The following is a 16,779-nucleotide window of genomic DNA, read 5'->3' as shown; positions in this document are numbered from 1 at the left end:
TCTTTGAATGCTATAAATACCCCCCAGCTAGACCTGCCCCCCGAGACATGGGACCCCAAATTCCCCCTGAATCCCTGAGCGTTCACCCTCAATTCTCTACCTGATCCCACTAACCTTCCAGTGCCCCTCATGCCCGACTCGCAGCCCCCTGCTAGCCCAGCCCTGCCCCCCCAGCTCTGCCGGTGCCCCTCACTCCCGACCCACAGCCCCTGCCAGCCCAGCCCTGCCCCCCCCAGCTCTGCCGGTGCCCCTCACTCCCGACCCGCAGCCCCCTGCCAGCCCAGCCCTGCCCCCCAGCTCTGCCGGTGCCCCTCACTCCCGACCCGCAGCCCCTGCTAGCCCAGCCCTGCCCCCCCAGCTCTGCCGGTGCCTCTCACTCCCGACCCGCAGCCCCCTGCCAGCCCAGCCCTGGCCCCCCTGCTCCGCCGGTGCCTCTCACTCCCGACCCGCAGCCCCCGCCAGCCCAGCCCTGGCCCCCCTGCTCCGCCGGTGCCCCTCACTCCCGACCCGCAGCCCCCTGCCAGCCCAGCCCTGCCCCCCCAGCTCTGCCGGTGCCTCTCACTCCCGACCCGCAGCCCCCTGCCAGCCCAGCCCTGGCCCCCCTGCTCCGCCGGTGCCCCTCACTCCCGACCCGCAGCCCCTGCTAGCCCAGCCCTGGGCTCCCCCAGCTCTGCCGGTGCCCCTCACTCCCGACCCGCAGCCCCTGCTAGCCCAGCCCTGCCCCCCCAGCTCTGCCGGTGCCTCTCACTCCCGACCCGCAGCCCCCTGCCAGCCCAGCCCTGGCCCCCCTGCTCCGCCGGTGCCTCTCACTCCCGACCCGCAGCCCCCGCCAGCCCAGCCCTGGCCCCCCTGCTCCGCCGGTGCCCCTCACTCCCGACCCGCAGCCCCCTGCCAGCCCAGCCCTGCCCCCCCAGCTCTGCCGGTGCCTCTCACTCCCGACCCGCAGCCCCCTGCCAGCCCAGCCCTGGCCCCCCTGCTCCGCCGGTGCCCCTCACTCCCGACCCGCAGCCCCCGCCAGCCCAGCCCTGGCCCCCCTGCTCCGCCGGTGCCCTTCACTCCCGACCCGCAGCCCACAGGTTGAGGCCTCAGGTTTAACAGCCCATCCAGGGAAACACAATGAGCCGCTCCCAGGTCAGCTGGGCCCAGGGTTGGGCCATTGATACCTGAATAGCTGAGTGTGTCACTGGCCATCCCGGCCACAATAGCGCCCGGGCCGGGGCATTCACCCCCCAACGGCCTGCTAAGTGCTGGGGGGCCAAACCCTGCCCCGCCCAGCCGGGAGATCCCAGGAGTCCTGGCTCCCAGCCCCCCTGCTCTAACCCACCAGCTCCGCTCCCCTCACCTCCCCGAGCCAGGGTGAGAACCCAGGAGTCCTGGCTCTCAGCCCCCCCTGCTCTAACCACTAGACCCCACTCCCCTCCCAGAGCCAGGGAGAGAACCCAGGAGTCCTGGCTCTCAGCACCCCCTGCTCTAACCCACCAGCTCCCCTCCCCTCCCCAAGCCAGGGAGAGAACCCAGGAGTCCTGGCTCCCAGCCCCCTTGCTCTAACCACTAGACCCCACTCCCCTCCCCGAGCCAGGGAGAGAACCCAGGAGTCCCGGCTCCCAGCCCCCCCTGCTCTAACCACTAGACCCCACTCCCCTCCCAGAGCCAGGGAGAGAACCCAGGAGTCCTGGCTCCCATCCCCCCTGCTCTAACCACTAGACCCCACTCCCCTCCCCGAGCCAGGGAGAGAACTCAGGAGTCCTGGCTCCCAGCCCCGCAGACAGCCCCGCCCGGCTCACGCCCATCACAGGCTGCTGAGTGATCAAAACCCGACCGAAACCAACGGGAGATAAACCCAGCCCCTCCCCCGCCCCCCTGGTGCCCCCCCCCCCCGCCCCACACAATGTATCAAAGCCATTCTCTTGCTAAGCGTCCGGCTCTCACTTCAATGGGGCAGGCCGGACTTTGATGGCTCCCCCGGGGGGCTGGCTTCCTGGCCGCCTCCGCTGCCTGCTCCCCCCCCCAGCCCTTGGCCGTGAACCACCCGCCCCCAAAGTCCGCTGCAGGGCCAGGGAGTGGGGTCGATCGGCCGGGCTGAGGGGGGCTGGGAGCCAGGACGCCTGGGTTCCGCCATTGACTTTCTGAGCTGTCCTTGAAGGTCAAGTCAGTGATTTCACCCTTTTGTGCCCCACTTCACTCATCCTACCTCCACCCCGACCAGAGCCAGGGGGGCAACCCAGGAGTCCTGGCTCCCAGCCTCCACCACCCGCTCTAACCACTAGCCCCCACTTCCCTCCCATAGCCAGGGAGAGAACCCAGGAGTCCTGGCTCCCAGCCTCCACCACCCGCTCTAACCACTAGCCCCCGCTTCCCTCCCAGAGCCAGGGAGAGAACCCAGGAGTCCTGGCTCCCAGCCTCCACCACCCGCTCTAACCACTAGCCCCCGCTTCCCTCCCATAGCCAGGGAGAGAACCCAGGAGTCCTGGCTCCCAGCCCCTCACTGCTCTAACCACCAGACCCCACTCCCCCCCCCCCCAGCCAGGGATAGGGCTCCCAGCCCCTCCTCTCCCGGAGACCCCAGGAGTCCTGCCCCCCACTCTCAGTGCCCCCCCCCCCCCGGCAGGCCCCGGGGCCATTGTCTGGAGCTAAGTGGGACCCATTGAGCGGCGATGGGGCACTTAGCGGGGGGGGGGGGGCGGCCTTGGCAGAGCCCCTGGCTTTGATCCGGGTGGGAGGGGCCGGCTCCTTGGAGCTGAAGCGGGGAAGGGAGGGGGGCAGCCAATGGCTGGGGTGGGGCCCGGCCAGGGAGGGGTTAACGGGGGAGGGGGGGACAGCACTGGCGCAGAGGCAGGAGCTGCTGCTGGCTGGGGTCCAGCTTCTCCCGGACGCCTGGGTTCCCTCCAGCCCCCCTTGGGTCCACCGGGCAGCTAGGAGGTCAGAGGAGTGGGGACTACCTTTTCTCGGACGCCTGGGTTCCCTCCAGCCCCCCTTGGGTCCACCGGGCAACTAGGAGGTCAGAGGAGTGGGGACTACCTTCTCTCGGACGCCTGGGTTCCCTCCACCCGCCCTTGGGTTTCACTGCTTGTCCGGGGGGCCGAGGAGCGGGAGCTCCGTTGTCCCGGACGCCTGGGTCGCCTGAGCTCCTTCTGAACGCCTGGTTTCCACCCCTGAACTTTCCCCGGACGCCTGGGTTCCTCCTGGACTTCGCCTTGGCAGGGATTTAGGGGCCAGAATCTCCCGGTCGCCTGGGTTCTTACCAGCTCCTCCGACGTAATCTTGGCCAGGACAGCACAGGAGGTAGGAGCCAAATTCTCCCGGACGCCTGGGTCCCTCACCAGCTGAGATTCACCCCGGACGCCTGGGTCCCACTGCTGACTTAGCTGCACACCCCCGGACGCCTGGGTCCCTCGCTGGCCTACCTGCACCCCTTGGACGCCTGGGTCCCACCACTGGCTTAGCTGCACCCCCCGGACGCCTGGGTCCCACCACTGGCTTAGCTTCACCCCGGACGCCTGGGTCCCTCGCTGGCTGAGCTGCAGCCCGGACGCCTGGGTCCCACTGCCGAGTTAGCTGCACCCCCCCGGACGCCTGGGTCCCACCACTGGCTTAGCTGCACCCCCTGGACGCCTGGGTCCCACCACCGGCAGAGCTTCACCCCCTGGACGCCTGGGTCCCACCACCAGCTTAGCTTCACCCCAGACGCCTGGGTCCCACCGCCGGCTTAGCTGCCTCCCCCGGACGCCTGGGTCCCACCACCGGCTTAGCTTCACCCCGGACGCCTGGGTCCCTTGGTGGCTGAGTTGCAGCTCAGACGCCTGGGTCCCACCACCGCAGAGCTTCACCCCGGACGCCTGGGTCCCGCCGCCCCCTCGGCCTGGTGCCCGTGGACCGAGCTGTGCCCTCGAGGTGGCCAACTCCCTGCGTCCCCAGGCCCGTCACCATGGCTGGCCACGTGGGGCAGGAACTGGGGCGCCCGTACCCCTTGGCGGGGCAGGGCCTGCACCTGGACGCCGTCCCGCCGGGCCCGGCCAACGGGGCGCCCCACGAGGGGCCCGGCAGCTTCCTGCCTGAGGCCTACAATGGGGCGGCCCCCGGGCAGGGCTACGGCTACCGGCTGGACTACGGGCCGCAGGGGGGGCTCCTGGAAACGCAGCCGGGGGACCCCCCCGGGCACCAGGCCCTGCTCCGCGCCTGGTGCCCCTTCCCTATGGGCGGGGAGGGCTGGCCGCCCCCCTACGGCCCCGCCCAGCCCGCTGCGGCCTACGAAGGCCTGAAGCCTGACGTCAAGACGGAGCGGGAGTGCGGCCAACAGGGTCCCATGTACGGGCACCCGGCCCAGGCCTGGGGGGGCTGCTTCCTGCCCCAGGCCACTGCCCGCCCCCCGGCCGCCCTGCCCCCACCGCCTGCTGGCCCCGCGGGCGAGGGGGGCGAGGGCAGCGGGGCCAGCAGCCCCCAGAGTGATGGCAGCGGGGGCAGCCCTGGAGCGCCGGCGGCCCCCGGCGAGGTCAAGGTGGAGGAGGCCGAGAGCGGGGACGAGGTATGGACGGGCTCTACGGCTCTACGACTGGGCGAGATCCCAGCAGATCCCCTGAGCTACGGACTGGGTCCCTCGGGATCTCTGCTGGCTCCACCCTGTGGTGCTAGAGAGATCCCAGCAGATCCCGTCACATCTCAGCTGGGCAGAGTTTGGGACAGGAAGTGGAGTAGAGTCCTGGCTCCCAGCCCCCTCCCCCCTTCAGGCTGGGCTCTGTGTCCGGCTGCCCCAAAGGAAGATATGTTCCTGCTCTCTAATTGGGACCCCTCCCTGATTTACAATCACCTGTGAATTCCCCCTAGAGCGCACTGGCCTGGCCCCACTCCCCAGCTCAAGGGGGCTGGAGCCAGGATTCCTGGGTTCTCTCCCTGGCTCTGAGAGGGAAGAGGGGGCTGGTGGTTAGAGCGGGGGGGGCTGGGAGCCAGGACTCCTGGGTTCTCTCCTGGCTCAGGGAGGGGAGTGGGGGCCAGTGGTTAGAGCAGGGTGGGGTGCTGGGAACCAGGACTCCTGGGTTCTCTCCTGGCTTAGGGAGGGGAGTGGGGGCTGGTGGTTAGAGTGGGCTGGGCTGGGAGCCAGGACACAACTTCCCTTCTTGTCCCAAAGGTGGGAGGGTGTCACCCAGCTGCTGTTCCCCAGAGGTGGCTGCAGAGCTGGTCAGACAGGTGTGGGGTCGTTCTCATTCCTGAGCGATGGGGCCATTGCCTGGGTGATGGGAACAGATCATCCATGCAGTGCCCCAGGTCTCCAAACACAGGGGCAGGAGCCAGGACTCCTGGGTTCACTCCCCGGCTCTGGGAAAGGAGTGGGGGCTAGCGGGTTAGAGCAGGGGGGGCTGGGAGCCAGGACTCCTGGGTTCTCTCCCCAGCTCTGGGAGAGGAGTGGGGGCTAGTGATTAGAGCGGGGGGGCTGGGAGCCAGAACTCCTGGGCTCTCTCCTGGCTCTGGGAGGGGAGTGGGATCTGGTGGTTAGGGCGGGGCGGGGGGGGGGGGGGGGGAGCCAGAACTCCTGGGTTCTCTCCCTGGCTAGTTGGGGAGGGGCTCTGGGTGTGTCAGGAATGGACAATCTCTTCACAAAGATTCAATCCGCTCGTCTGGGGCAGTTGTTACCTGGGCTCCATCTGTGTCCTCAGTCCCTGGACTGGGGCGGTCAGATTCCTGCAGGACGATCGGCCAGGCCAGAGCCCTGGCTCCAGACTGGAAACTCCCCCCACCCTAGTTCTGCTGGTGCCCCTCACTCCAGACCCACAGCCTCCTGCTAGCCCAGCCCTGCGGACTGTCCCCAGCTCTGGGAGGGAAGTAGTGTCTAGTGGTTAGAGCAGGGGCAGGGCTGGGAGCCAGGACTCCTGGGTTCTATCCCCTGGAGCTGGGAGGGGTGTGGGGTCTAGTGGTTAGAGCGGGGGCAGGGCTGGGAGCCAGGACTCCTGGGTTCTCTCCCTGCCTCTCCCTACTGACAGGCCCTGTCCCCTCCTCCAGGAGACCCCGAGCACGGAGGAGATGGAGCAGTTTGCCAAGGAGCTGAAGCACAAGCGGATCACGCTGGGGTTCACGCAGGCTGACGTGGGGCTGGCCCTGGGCGTGCTGTACGGTGGGTGTCATTGCGGGGGGAGGGGGGGGCACCAGGACGCCGGGGTCCATTCCTGGATGGGCCTGGGGGATGCCAGGGTGCTGTTTCTCCTGGGGGGGGGGGGGGGTTCACCAGGACGCCGGGGTTCCTTCTGAGACGTGAGGGTGTCCCTAGACACCTGAGTTCATTTCCAAAGTGGTGTGAGGGAGGGTCCCGGATGCCAGGGTCTGTTCACAGGGCAGGGGGGTGTCCCTGGACACCGGGGCCCATTTCCAAGGGGGTGGGGGGGAGGGGCCCAGATGCCGGGCTCCGTTCACAGGATGGGGGATGTCCCTGGACACCTGGGCCCATTTCCAAGGGGGTGTGAGGGAGGGGCCCGGACGCCGGGTCCGTTCGGAGGGAAGGGGCTCCCCCCCGCAGTGAGATGGCTGGGGGGGGGCTGCCCCCCGCCCTGGGCTCTGAACCCCCCCTCGCACCCCGCAGGGAAGATGTTCAGCCAGACGACCATCTGCCGCTTCGAGGCCCTGCAGCTCAGCTTCAAGAACATGTGCAAGCTGAAGCCGCTGCTTCAGCGCTGGCTGGACGAGGCCGACGGCAACGCCAACCTGCAGGAGGTGGGTGGGATTTTGGGGGGGCACCTGTGGGGCGAGAGCGGGGGGCTGGGCCCAAAGGGTGGTTGGCATGTTGGGGACCGGGTGAGGCGACGGCCTGCTGTGTGTTTGGGGGGGAGGTTGTGGGGGGTTGGGGTGACTGTGGGGGGATGGTGCCCTGCTCTGGGGGGGCTGGGGTGAGTGGGTTGGTGTGATGGGGGGCAACGGCCTGCTGGGGGGCTGCTGGTGTGACTTGGGGAGGGAAACGGGGGGCGCTGGGTTGACTCTGGGAGGGACTAGGGCTGGGTGGGATACTTGGGTGACTCAGGGGAGTCCTGGGGGTGCTGGGGTGACTCTGTGGGGGAAATAGAGGAGCCAGGGGCAGGCGCAGGTGGGGTGAGTGTGGGGGTTGATGTGCCAAGGGGGCAATGGCCTTCTGTGGTGACTCTGTGAGGGGATGGGGTCAGTCGAGGTGCTGGGGTGACTCTGCGGGGGGACGGGGGATGGGGTAAGTCTAGGTGCTGTGGTGACTGCTGGGGGATGGGGTGAGTCAAGGCGCTGTGGTGACTGAGGGGGGACGGGATGATTTGGGGGTGCTGCGGGGGGACAGGGTGAGTCGGGGAGCTGCAGTGAGTCTGCGGGGGGACGGGGTGATTTGGGGGTGCTGCGGGGGGACGGGGTGAGTCGAGGCGCTGCGGTGACTCTGCGGGGGGACGGGGTGATTTGGGGGCACTGTGGGGGGACGGGTTGAGTCAAGGTGCTGAGGTGACTCTGTGGGGGGGCCCCCACCTGTCCCCCAGATGTGCAGCATGGAGAGCGCCCTGCTCCAGGCCCGCAAGCGGAAGCGAACCAGCATCGAGACAGCGGCGCGGGGCTCCCTTGAGAGCTACTTCCTGCGCTGCCCCAAGCCCAGCCTACAGGAGATCGCCCACATCGCCCACGACCTGCACCTCGACAAGGACGTGAGTCCCAGGGGCTAAGGTGTGGGGGGGCTGTGTGCATGGGCGGGGGCTATGTGGGAGAGGGGCATGGGGGGCTGCGGGTTAGGGGGCTAGGTAGAGGAGGGTGCAGCACATAGGGGACCTGTGTGCATGGAGGGCTGTGGGTTAAGGGTTTGGGGAGGGTGCGGTCCATGGGGGAGCTGTGGGGGGCAGGGGCACAGGCGGTCTGTGGGGAAGGGGCGTGGGGACAGTCCGTCCCATGGTGCTGACATCCGTCCGTCTGTCCCCCCGCCCAGGTGGTCCGTGTCTGGTTCTGCAACCGCCGGCAGAAGGGGAAGCGCAGCGGGGGCTGCTCCGTCCGTGACGACTGCGAGGGGGGGGCCCTGCCCTTCGCTCCCCCCGCCCAGCTGCCAGGGCCTCCCATGGGGCACCATCCCCCGCCCCCCCAGGGTTACAACGCCGCCGCCTTCGCCACCCTCTACGTGCCCCAGTTCCACCACGGGGGGGAGCCCTTTGACCCCACTCCCCCAGGACCCCCCCTCATGGGCCACCCCATGCACTCCACCTGAACGCCTGGGGGTGTGGGTGGGGCAGGCGGACCTGGCAGGGGGCAGACACTGACAGGCTTGTGGCAGGACAGGGAATTTTAACTGGAAACACCCCCCCTTAACTTTATGGCAAAGGATTGTGGGTAAATTTCCCAGGAGGGGGGTGATTTGCACACCTCTCCCCCCATTTTTAATTTTAAGGCAAGGCATTGTGGGTACCTTTTTATTTACAGGCAAATCTCCCCCCAAGTCTGAAAGGCCTCAATGCACGAAACAACCCAATGCAGGGGGAAGGAATGGTTCTAGATCAGCCTTGTCTAGCCCAAGCAAGGATTCTCGAGCCAGCACCCCATCTTGGCTCCAGAGGCTCTGGACCGCAAACACTCCCAACCAGGCTGGCTCTAGAAGTGGGATGTTCTCAATGTGTTCTAGAACCCACCATGTCCCAGCCATCTGAGGTCTAGAACAGCTACAGTCTCTCAGTGGACAATCTGGAGCTGCTGGTGTTCTAGGTATCTCAACATGTGATGCCAGAAAGTCCTGTAATATCTTTATAGGTCTAGAATAGCTAAGAAAGTTCTGGTGGCTCAATTCCTGTCAGCTCCTTTCAGGTATCTTGGGCTGCAGGTCAGGGATCTAGAACCTTGTGGAATCCAAAACATTGGCCCTTCAAGGTGGGAGGGTTCTAGTACAACCATGAATGCTTTAGAATCAGGCCACCCCTGTTGAGAGCCTCTGGGTGTTGATCTAGAACCTCCAGTGTAGCCCTTCAGTCTGTAGGCGCTCTAGAACATCCTGGTGAAACTAGGACTCCATCACGGTGATCTTCTGTCAACCTATGTGTACGTGATCTAGACCAGGCTTCTCAAACTTCATTGCACTGTGACCCCCTTCTGACCATAAAAATTACTACATGACCCCAAGAGGGGGGAACTGAAGCCTGAGTCCACCTGATTCCCACTGCCCCGGGTGGAGGAGCTAAAGCCTGAGCCCAACCCACAGTTTGAGAACCACTGATCTAGACTAACCACTCTGGCTCTAGAGCCCAGTCACCCACTTTGGAGGCCTTCACCCATGGAGGGTCTAGAGCAGGGGTGTCCAAACCTTATGTCCCCTTCAGGAACCTCAGGTTGCAGGGGGGATGGTCCAGAGCCACAGCAGCTCTTTGACTCTAGAACAAGTACAGTAAGTCTAGAACCTTGCTCCCTTTGCCAAAGCCATCATGATACTGAACCAGGGTGATTCCAGAACCAACACGTGTCAAGTCTAGACCCACAGTGACTCCAGAACCAGGACAGGAGTTTAGAACCACCATGACTCCAAAACCACACAACCCCCTCCAGCATCCGGAGTGTCCGGCTGCTCCGCAACAACCCCCAGGGTCCCCACAGCCCCCCATCTCCCATCCCAGGAACCTCGGGGGGTGGATTCTAGATCAGCCATGTTCCTCTAGACTTTGTAGCTCTTTTTTAGGGAATGGTGTAAATAGTGTAAGACTCTTTTTCTCCAGCAGGAGGCGAGTGGGTCCTCACCCCTCTGGCTGCATCCCTGCCACCTGCTTCCCTCCAATCTTTTCTCTCTTTTTTTTTTCCCCTGCTGAATCGGATGTGGGGAAAGTGATTTGGGTTTTACTGGGCGGGAGCGAGAATCCGGGGCCGTGTCTTGACGGGAAGCTGCTGCGCACTCGCGCCCGCCTCTTGGTGCCTTATTAAATGACTTGTTACCCAAACAACTTGTGGTGTCCGTGTCCGGCTTTGTAACATGGGGAAGAACATCCTCTTCTGCCCTGCTCCCTGCAGCCCAGCGCCCCCTCCTGCCCCGTTCCCTGCAGCCCAGCACCCCCTGCTGAGCTCCCGCCCCAGCCCCTGCAGCCCAGCACCCCCTGCTGAGCCCCCGCCCCCTGCAGCCCAGCACCCCCTGCCCCGCCCCCTGCAGCCCAGATGCACAGAGGTCCATCACTCAGAGCCAGGGACAGCGCCCCCTCTAGTTTCCCAGGCAGAGTTCGCAGTGTGACGGTACCACACCCTGCTGCATGGAGTGGGAGACAGCGTGTGGCTCCCAGCTCCAGCAGGGAAGCTAAGGTGGGACCCAGAACCCCAGCCGCTGACTCAGGGAGGGGCCTTGCCGGGCAGGATTTAACCCCCCAAGGCCACCGGGCCATGGTTACCTCCCCACCCAGGAAACCCCCCACCCTGGGCTAGCGCCGCAGCCCTGACACTGCCTCTTCTCACTGGGGCGGGTGTAACAGGAAAAGACTGAAGCTCAGATCATGGGGGCAGCAAGAGAGAGAACCCAGGAGTCCTGGCTCCCAGCCCCCCCCCTCTAACCACTAGGCCCCACTCCCCTCCCCACCTGAACCCGGGCTAGGCAGAGAGCTGCCTGCAGCTTTGGTTTGGTTGTGTAGGACCCGATCCAGGGAAGCGACCGCTGTGGCCAGCAGGGAATGGGCCCGAACTACAGGCGACAGAATAAATCCTATTGGGGGGGGGGGGTCTTGGTCTCCCAACTCCCTGCCTCCCGAGCCACACTTCCCCTCTGGGGGTGCACCTCTTGGCTTCTGCCTCCGGGGGGGGTCAATTCCCAGGCTTGCAATACCAGCCTCCCGCCAGCAGGTGCGCAGTAGCTGAGGAGGGAGCTAGGCACACTCTGCTGCAGCAAATTCAGAGTGGGCGGGAGTTATGCACAAACCATTCGCTGGGGGTTGGTTCTGCGGCGCACGTTAGACTGCAATGGGCACAAGTGGAGCAGGAGGGTGGAGAAAAACGAACAGGTGATTGGTTAGAAACGCTTTTTTTTTTTTTTTTGGTGCCAGAGCCAAAGAAGGAAAAAATAACCCAGGGGAGAGGTGGATCTGTGGCAGGTGGGAGAGCCATTCACCAGTGTCGTGAGCAGGAAAGGTCCGGTTTAGGAACAGGAAGAAGAACCCCGTTTTAGGAACAGGCTGAAAAATCCAGTGTTTCTGGCCTTTCCGGCGCGTTTTCACTCCCTTCTTTTCCGTCTCCCCTCCCCGGGAAGGAAGAAGGGAGCGGGGAAGCGGCTCCGTGGGCGCCATGGTGATTGGGATTGTTCGCACGGGGAAATCCAGGCACATGGAGAAGCGGCTGCTACGGAAAGAAGGAAGGGAATAGGGTGTAAAGGCTGGCAGAGGATTCAATCGCACGGGGTGTGTGTGTGTGTGTCTTGGATGCCCTCCTGGAGTCCCCGTGGGCGTGGAAACGGCCAGGTCATCTCCTCGTGCGAGGCTGCACATCTCTTGCTTTGTCACGAGGGCCGCGTGTAATCTCTGCGAGTCGTCTGCTTCAATGCTCGTGCTGCGCACGACTGCCAAATGCTCTGATGAGGCACCGGGCAAACGCCCAGCCAGATTGGGAGCGATAGCCCGGCACGGTCAGCGTGAGGTGCTGCTCACGTGTCGACGCTCCATTGGCTCTAACCTGCCGGGCACATTTTCACAAGCCACGGCTCACGTGCGCTGGGGCTGGATTGTGGAGCTAGTGCCCCATAGAGGGGAAAGGCCCTGTGTCCCATTCCCTGCTCCCCTGTGGGGGGACAGAAATCCCAGCCCAGGGGGATGTGCTCGGCTCCCAGGTTTGCACAATCGTGTTTGCACTTTTGCACAAGTCATGAGCCAGGCATCTCTTGTTTCCATCGCCAGCCACGTGCCCGGCTTACGTTTCTTGCTTCACGCTCCTCAGCTGTTTTCACCCCGTCTCCACTTGGCTGGCATGGCGTCACTAGCCGCTGTGCGGGTGTGCATGTTTTCACCCGCCACTGCCTGTGCGTGCACAATCACCTGGCACAATTTCACCAGTCATTGCTTGTTTCCCACGATTTCACCAGTCCCTTCTAATGTGTCATGTTTCACCTGTCGCTGCTTGTAAGTGCACAATTGCCTGGCATGGTTTCACCAGTCACTGCCTGCACGCACAATCGCCTGGCACGGTTTCACCAGTCACTGTCTGTGCACTCACAATCACCTGGCACGGTTTAACCAGTCGCTGTCTGTGCGCTCCCAATCGCCTGGCACGGTTTCACCACTCCCTGCCCATCTTGCACAGTCTCCGGTCTCCTGGCCGCCCCGTGCTCCGTTCCCCCCCTGCCCCGCGGCTACGTGCGGCAGCCCCCCGCAGCGGAAGTCGGCCTCCTGGACGGCGCTGTAGCTGCAGCCCACGCAGGCCACGTGGAACCAGGCGTCGCAGCCGTCACACTGCACCCACTGCACCGTCTCGTCCTGGGGCAGGTGGCAGCGCGGGGCCGCGCAGGGCTCCGCCGCCAGCAGCGTTTGCGAGAACACCTGGCAGGTGTCACGCAGTGGGTGCTTCCGTGGCCGCCCCCGCCGCTTCCTGCAACGGGACGGGAGAGGTGAGCGACGCCGGGCCTCCCCCCTCTAGGGGGCACCGGCTCTCATCCAGCCCCAGGGTGGGGACTGGCTGGCTCCGGGGGACGGGGAATGGGGTCCAGGGCCTGTCCCCCTCTAGGGAGCGCTGGCTCTCATCCAGCCCCAGGGCGGTGACTGGCTGGCTCAGGGGGATGGGGAATGGGGTCCAGGGCCTGTCCCCTCTAGGGAGCGCTGGCTCTCATCCAGCCCCAGGGTGGGGACTGGCTGGCTCAGGGCGGCGGGGGAATGGGGCCCGGGGCCTGTCCCCTCTAGGGGGTGCTGGCTCTCATCCAGCCCCAGGGTGGGGACTGGCTGGCTCAGGGTGGCGGGGAATGGGGCCCGGGGCCTGTCCCCTCTAGGGAACACTGGCTGGCTCTACTAGCCCCTAGCCCCTCATGTTATCACAGGACCCTACAAGCCAATTGCTGCCTCAATGCTAAACCCAACGGCTCCCCCTTCATCCATGTTGGCTCCTGAGAGGTCCCGATGCCAGGCTGAAGCCCCCACACCTTACTATAAGTTTGGGGCCTTTCGTGCACCCAGCTCTGGGGCAGAGCACCGCAGGCAGTGCCAACTATAACACTGGCCGGACAATGATGGCTGAGGGTAGCAGGGCAATCTCCGGCCCTTTCCGGGGAGATGTAGGTGCTGTGATCCTGCCCCCTTCACAGAGCATGCTGGGAAACCGACTCTACTCACCCACTCGGCGTGACCTGGACCTTCAGTCGCGCGTCCGGCTGCGCCCTGCCGCTCCCCGCCCCCTCCGGCACCCTCCGCAGCGGGCTTTGGCAGCTGTATCCATCCGGCTCACAAGCCCACTGCTCCTCGTCCAGCCGGGTCACCTCGTCCTCCAGCTCGGGGAGCAGCGTGTGGGCCGACTTCCGACGGCTCCTGGAGGCCCCGGGCCGGGCGGGCGGCTCCGACCTCGGGCCCCGGCTCAGGGTGAACGTCAGCGGCTGCGGCTTCAACTTGCTGATGCTGCCGATGGAGCTGAGGATCAGGGTGGCCTTGGGGCGGGAAGGGCGGGAGGGGCCCCGCGGGCCGGGCTAGCGGCCGGATGCGATGGTTGCCGCCGGGCAGCACGGGTTTGAAGCCGCAGGGGAGCGGCCAGGGGGCCTTGGGGGCCGTGATGGCGGCGAAATCCTGCGGCTGCACCCGCACCTTCTGGAAGAGGAAGCAGAACTCCGAGTCGCCAGGCGGGGGCGCCAGGGCACAGCCCTCGGGCACGGGGTCCGGGTGGCCGAAGGTGACCAGGTCTCCGTCGCTCAGCTCCAGGCGCCGGCCCCGGGGCACCCGCACCGCGTTGACGTAGGTGCCTGGCGGAGATGGGAAGGAGAGAGCGGGGTGAAGGGGGAGGCCAGGGGTCCCCAGCAGACGTGGGGGTGGGCTAGTGGCCACAGGGGAGCGAGTCCTGCTCACAGGAACCGCCGGGCTCACGGGGGGGACATGCCCAGAGCTTTGGGTCAGGGAATTTCCAGGGGGTTTAATTTTAATTAAACGAGTAGAGGTAGAAATGGATGGAGAGATGATAGCTATTGGGGGAGAGAGATTAGAGAGATGGGGGTATATGGGGATGGATAGATAGACAGGCAGACGTATATGGGGACAGACAGATGGATAGGTGTGTATGGGGATGGATAGATAGATAGATAGACGGATGTGTATGGGGACAGACGGACAGATAGGTGTGTATGGGGATGGATAGACAGACAGACAGACGTGTATGAAGACAGACGGACAGACAGGTGTGTATGGGGGTAGACAGAGAGACAGGTAGATGTGTATGGGGATGAATAGACTGATAGACAGACAGACAGAGGAGTATGGGGGTGAGGGATATACAGACAGATACCTCAGATCAGTGGTTCTCAACCTATTACCGGTTACCTGGTCCACAGGTTGAGAACCACAACACCCCCCTACCTCCCCAACCCCCCCCCCCACACACACACAGACCCTATGCCCAGCACCTCCCGCCCAGAGACTGCTCCACAGAGTGGGGCCAGGAGTGGAGCCCTGGGCAGGGGACTGGGTGGCAGGGACCCCAGATGCTGCTGTGTGGGGCCGGGCGACAGCCCCAGCACTGACCCTGGACCCCGTGGGGCCGTCTGGCAGCCCTAGACCCTGGACTCTGTAGGGCTGGGCGGCAGCCCCGGACCCCACGGAGCCAGCTGGCGACCCCGATGCACTGCGCCAGACAGCCGGGAGCCTGGACCCAGCACAGCCCGGCAGCTGTGTGCTAACTGGGCCGCATGCAGCCCGCGAGCCCAGAACCGCTGCCTTAGACAGAGGGGAGAACCCAGAGAGGGAGGGCGGATTGGTTTTGTGTGTGCGATAACTTATCCTCTGGGATCTTCTCAGTCGCCACTGACATGCAGCTACCTCTGGGGTGGGGCATGTTTAGTGGCCACCCAGGGACCCTGCACTGGGATGACTGGCCTGGGGCTGAAATGCAGCTGCCTCTGGGGTGAGGCTCGGCGGCTAGCAGCCCTGGGCGAGGCTTTAAACAGGAAGTGAAAAGGGAATCGTCTCTGATGCGAAGTGCAGAGGAAGGAATTAACTGAGCCGGGATCCAAAACAACAGTGTTAAGACATTAGAGCCAGCGCTGACTGCCAGGACAGAGCGCCCCCTGCTGAGTTCCCGCCGCGCTCCCCCCAGCACAGCGCCCCCCAGCCCTCACCGTGGGTGCTGCAGTCCACCAGGCAGACCCGCCACTCCCCGGCGGTGCTGTGCGGGTCCCTCTCGGCGTGGATCTCGGCGTGGACGCGGGACACCAGCCCCGGATTGCGCTCCGACACCAGGGGGACGTCGCAGACCTCGGCCCGGCGCCCCAGCCGGTAGGTGCAGTGCGGCCCGGCTGGCCGGAAGGTGTGCAGGTCCCGGTTCGGGTCATCCCCCGGGCAGGCCGGGCCCATCCGCAGCAGCTGGAAGCAGGGCAGGGCCTCAGACGGCATGGCCGGCTCCCTCTCCCCAGCATTGGGGAGGGAGTGCTGGGAGTCAGGACTCCTGGGTTCTATCCCAGTTCTGGGAGGGGAGTGGGGTCTAGTGGGTTAGAGGAGGCGGGGCTGGGAGCCAGGACTCCTGGGTTCTATTCTTCTGAGCAGTTTACTGGCTGAGACCGGAGCAAGTCATGGTAGCAGTGGCTGGAAATTTACCCAGCTCCTGCCCCAGCCTCTCCTGCCCCGTGTGTGTGTGTGTATGGGGGGGGGGGGGAATTAATTCCCTCCCATTACCTCCCTCGTTATCTAGCTGACAACACAACAGCTCACGGCATCGTCTCCCCACCCTGGCTCTGCTAGAGTGCACTGGCTCCCTGCAGGGGGTGGGGGGACCCTGCTACCGATCCCACCCCCTGGGGGCTCAGGGGAGCCAAAACATGGGGGTCTTGGAGGCTGAGATAGAGTGAGAGCGACAGGTTGGACCCCTCCCCCTTTCCCAGCTCCGGATCCCCTTTGCCTTCCTGTGCAAGGCAGTTCTGGAGCCTGGCAGGGCCCTTTCCCAGCTCTAGACCCTCCGCCCCTGTGCTCTATGGCTCTAGAACCCCCCCACGTGTCTCTAGCTGTTCCCTCTGCCCTCAGGATCGAGAACCTCTCACGAACGCCGATCTAGCAAACCTGCCCCCCCATGGGAAAATGGCTCCAGAACATTGCGTCTCTTGGCAACTAGGCTCCTGCGCAGCCCGAGCCCTTGTCTGACCCCTCCTCTCGGCGCTGGGACTCTAGAACCCTGGTCTCCTAGCAACGGAGCGCTAGAGCGCCCCGGCCCCCAGGGCAGCGAGGCTGGCGGGCATGACCCCTGGTCGCCTTGGCAACAAGGATCTAGAACTTCAGCCGCCTTAGCAACACAGTCCCCTTTGTAACACAGCTCTAGAACCCAGGCCTTGCTGGTAACCGGGTCCCCCGGTGACGTAGCTTCGGGGCCCCGGTCTCCTTGGTAACGGGGTCCCCCCAGTGACGTCGCTCCGGGACCCCGGTCTCCTTGGTAACGGGGTACCACCAATGACGTAGCTCCGGGACCCCGGTCTCTTGGTAACGGGGTACCACCAATGACGTAGCTCCGAGACTCCGGTTTCCTTGGTAACGGGGCCGCGCCAGTGACGCAGTTCCTGGACCCCGGTCTCCTTGGTAACGGGGTCCCCCCGGTGACGTAGCTCCGGACCCCGGTTTCCCCCTCCCCTTGTCCCGGCCCGGCGCTGAGCGTCCGCCGGCCACAGCCGCTGCCCGGGCTCCCGTGCGGCGC

General features: G+C 65.1%; 2 protein-coding genes across 2 annotated transcripts; one reads left to right on the top strand and one right to left on the bottom strand.

Annotated features, from left to right (window-relative positions):
• The first annotated feature begins 2,816 nt into the window (after positions 1-2,816).
• Positions 2,817-9,879, top strand: POU5F1 (POU class 5 homeobox 1). Its single transcript, XM_065563122.1, has 5 exons — positions 2,817-4,522; positions 5,992-6,103; positions 6,566-6,696; positions 7,473-7,634; positions 7,910-9,879. The coding sequence occupies exons 1-5, from the start codon at positions 3,926-3,928 to the stop codon at positions 8,180-8,182; spliced, it is 1,275 nt and encodes a 424-aa protein (XP_065419194.1). The 5' UTR covers positions 2,817-3,925; the 3' UTR covers positions 8,183-9,879.
• Positions 9,880-10,941: 1,062 nt separating this feature from the next.
• TCF19 (transcription factor 19) lies at positions 10,942-15,633 on the bottom strand. Its single transcript, XM_065563121.1, is given in 4 exon segments — positions 10,942-12,504; positions 13,239-13,573; positions 13,575-13,855; positions 15,221-15,633. Coding segments are annotated over 4 exon segments (1,260 nt in total). The 5' UTR covers positions 15,495-15,633; the 3' UTR covers positions 10,942-12,134.
• Positions 15,634-16,779: the final 1,146 nt, after the last annotated feature.

This window comes from Chrysemys picta, chromosome 12 (genome assembly GCF_011386835.1).
Source record: "Chrysemys picta bellii isolate R12L10 chromosome 12, ASM1138683v2, whole genome shotgun sequence".
Taxonomy (NCBI): domain Eukaryota; kingdom Metazoa; phylum Chordata; order Testudines; family Emydidae; genus Chrysemys; species Chrysemys picta.
This window is presented reverse-complemented; position numbering and strand designations above follow the sequence as displayed.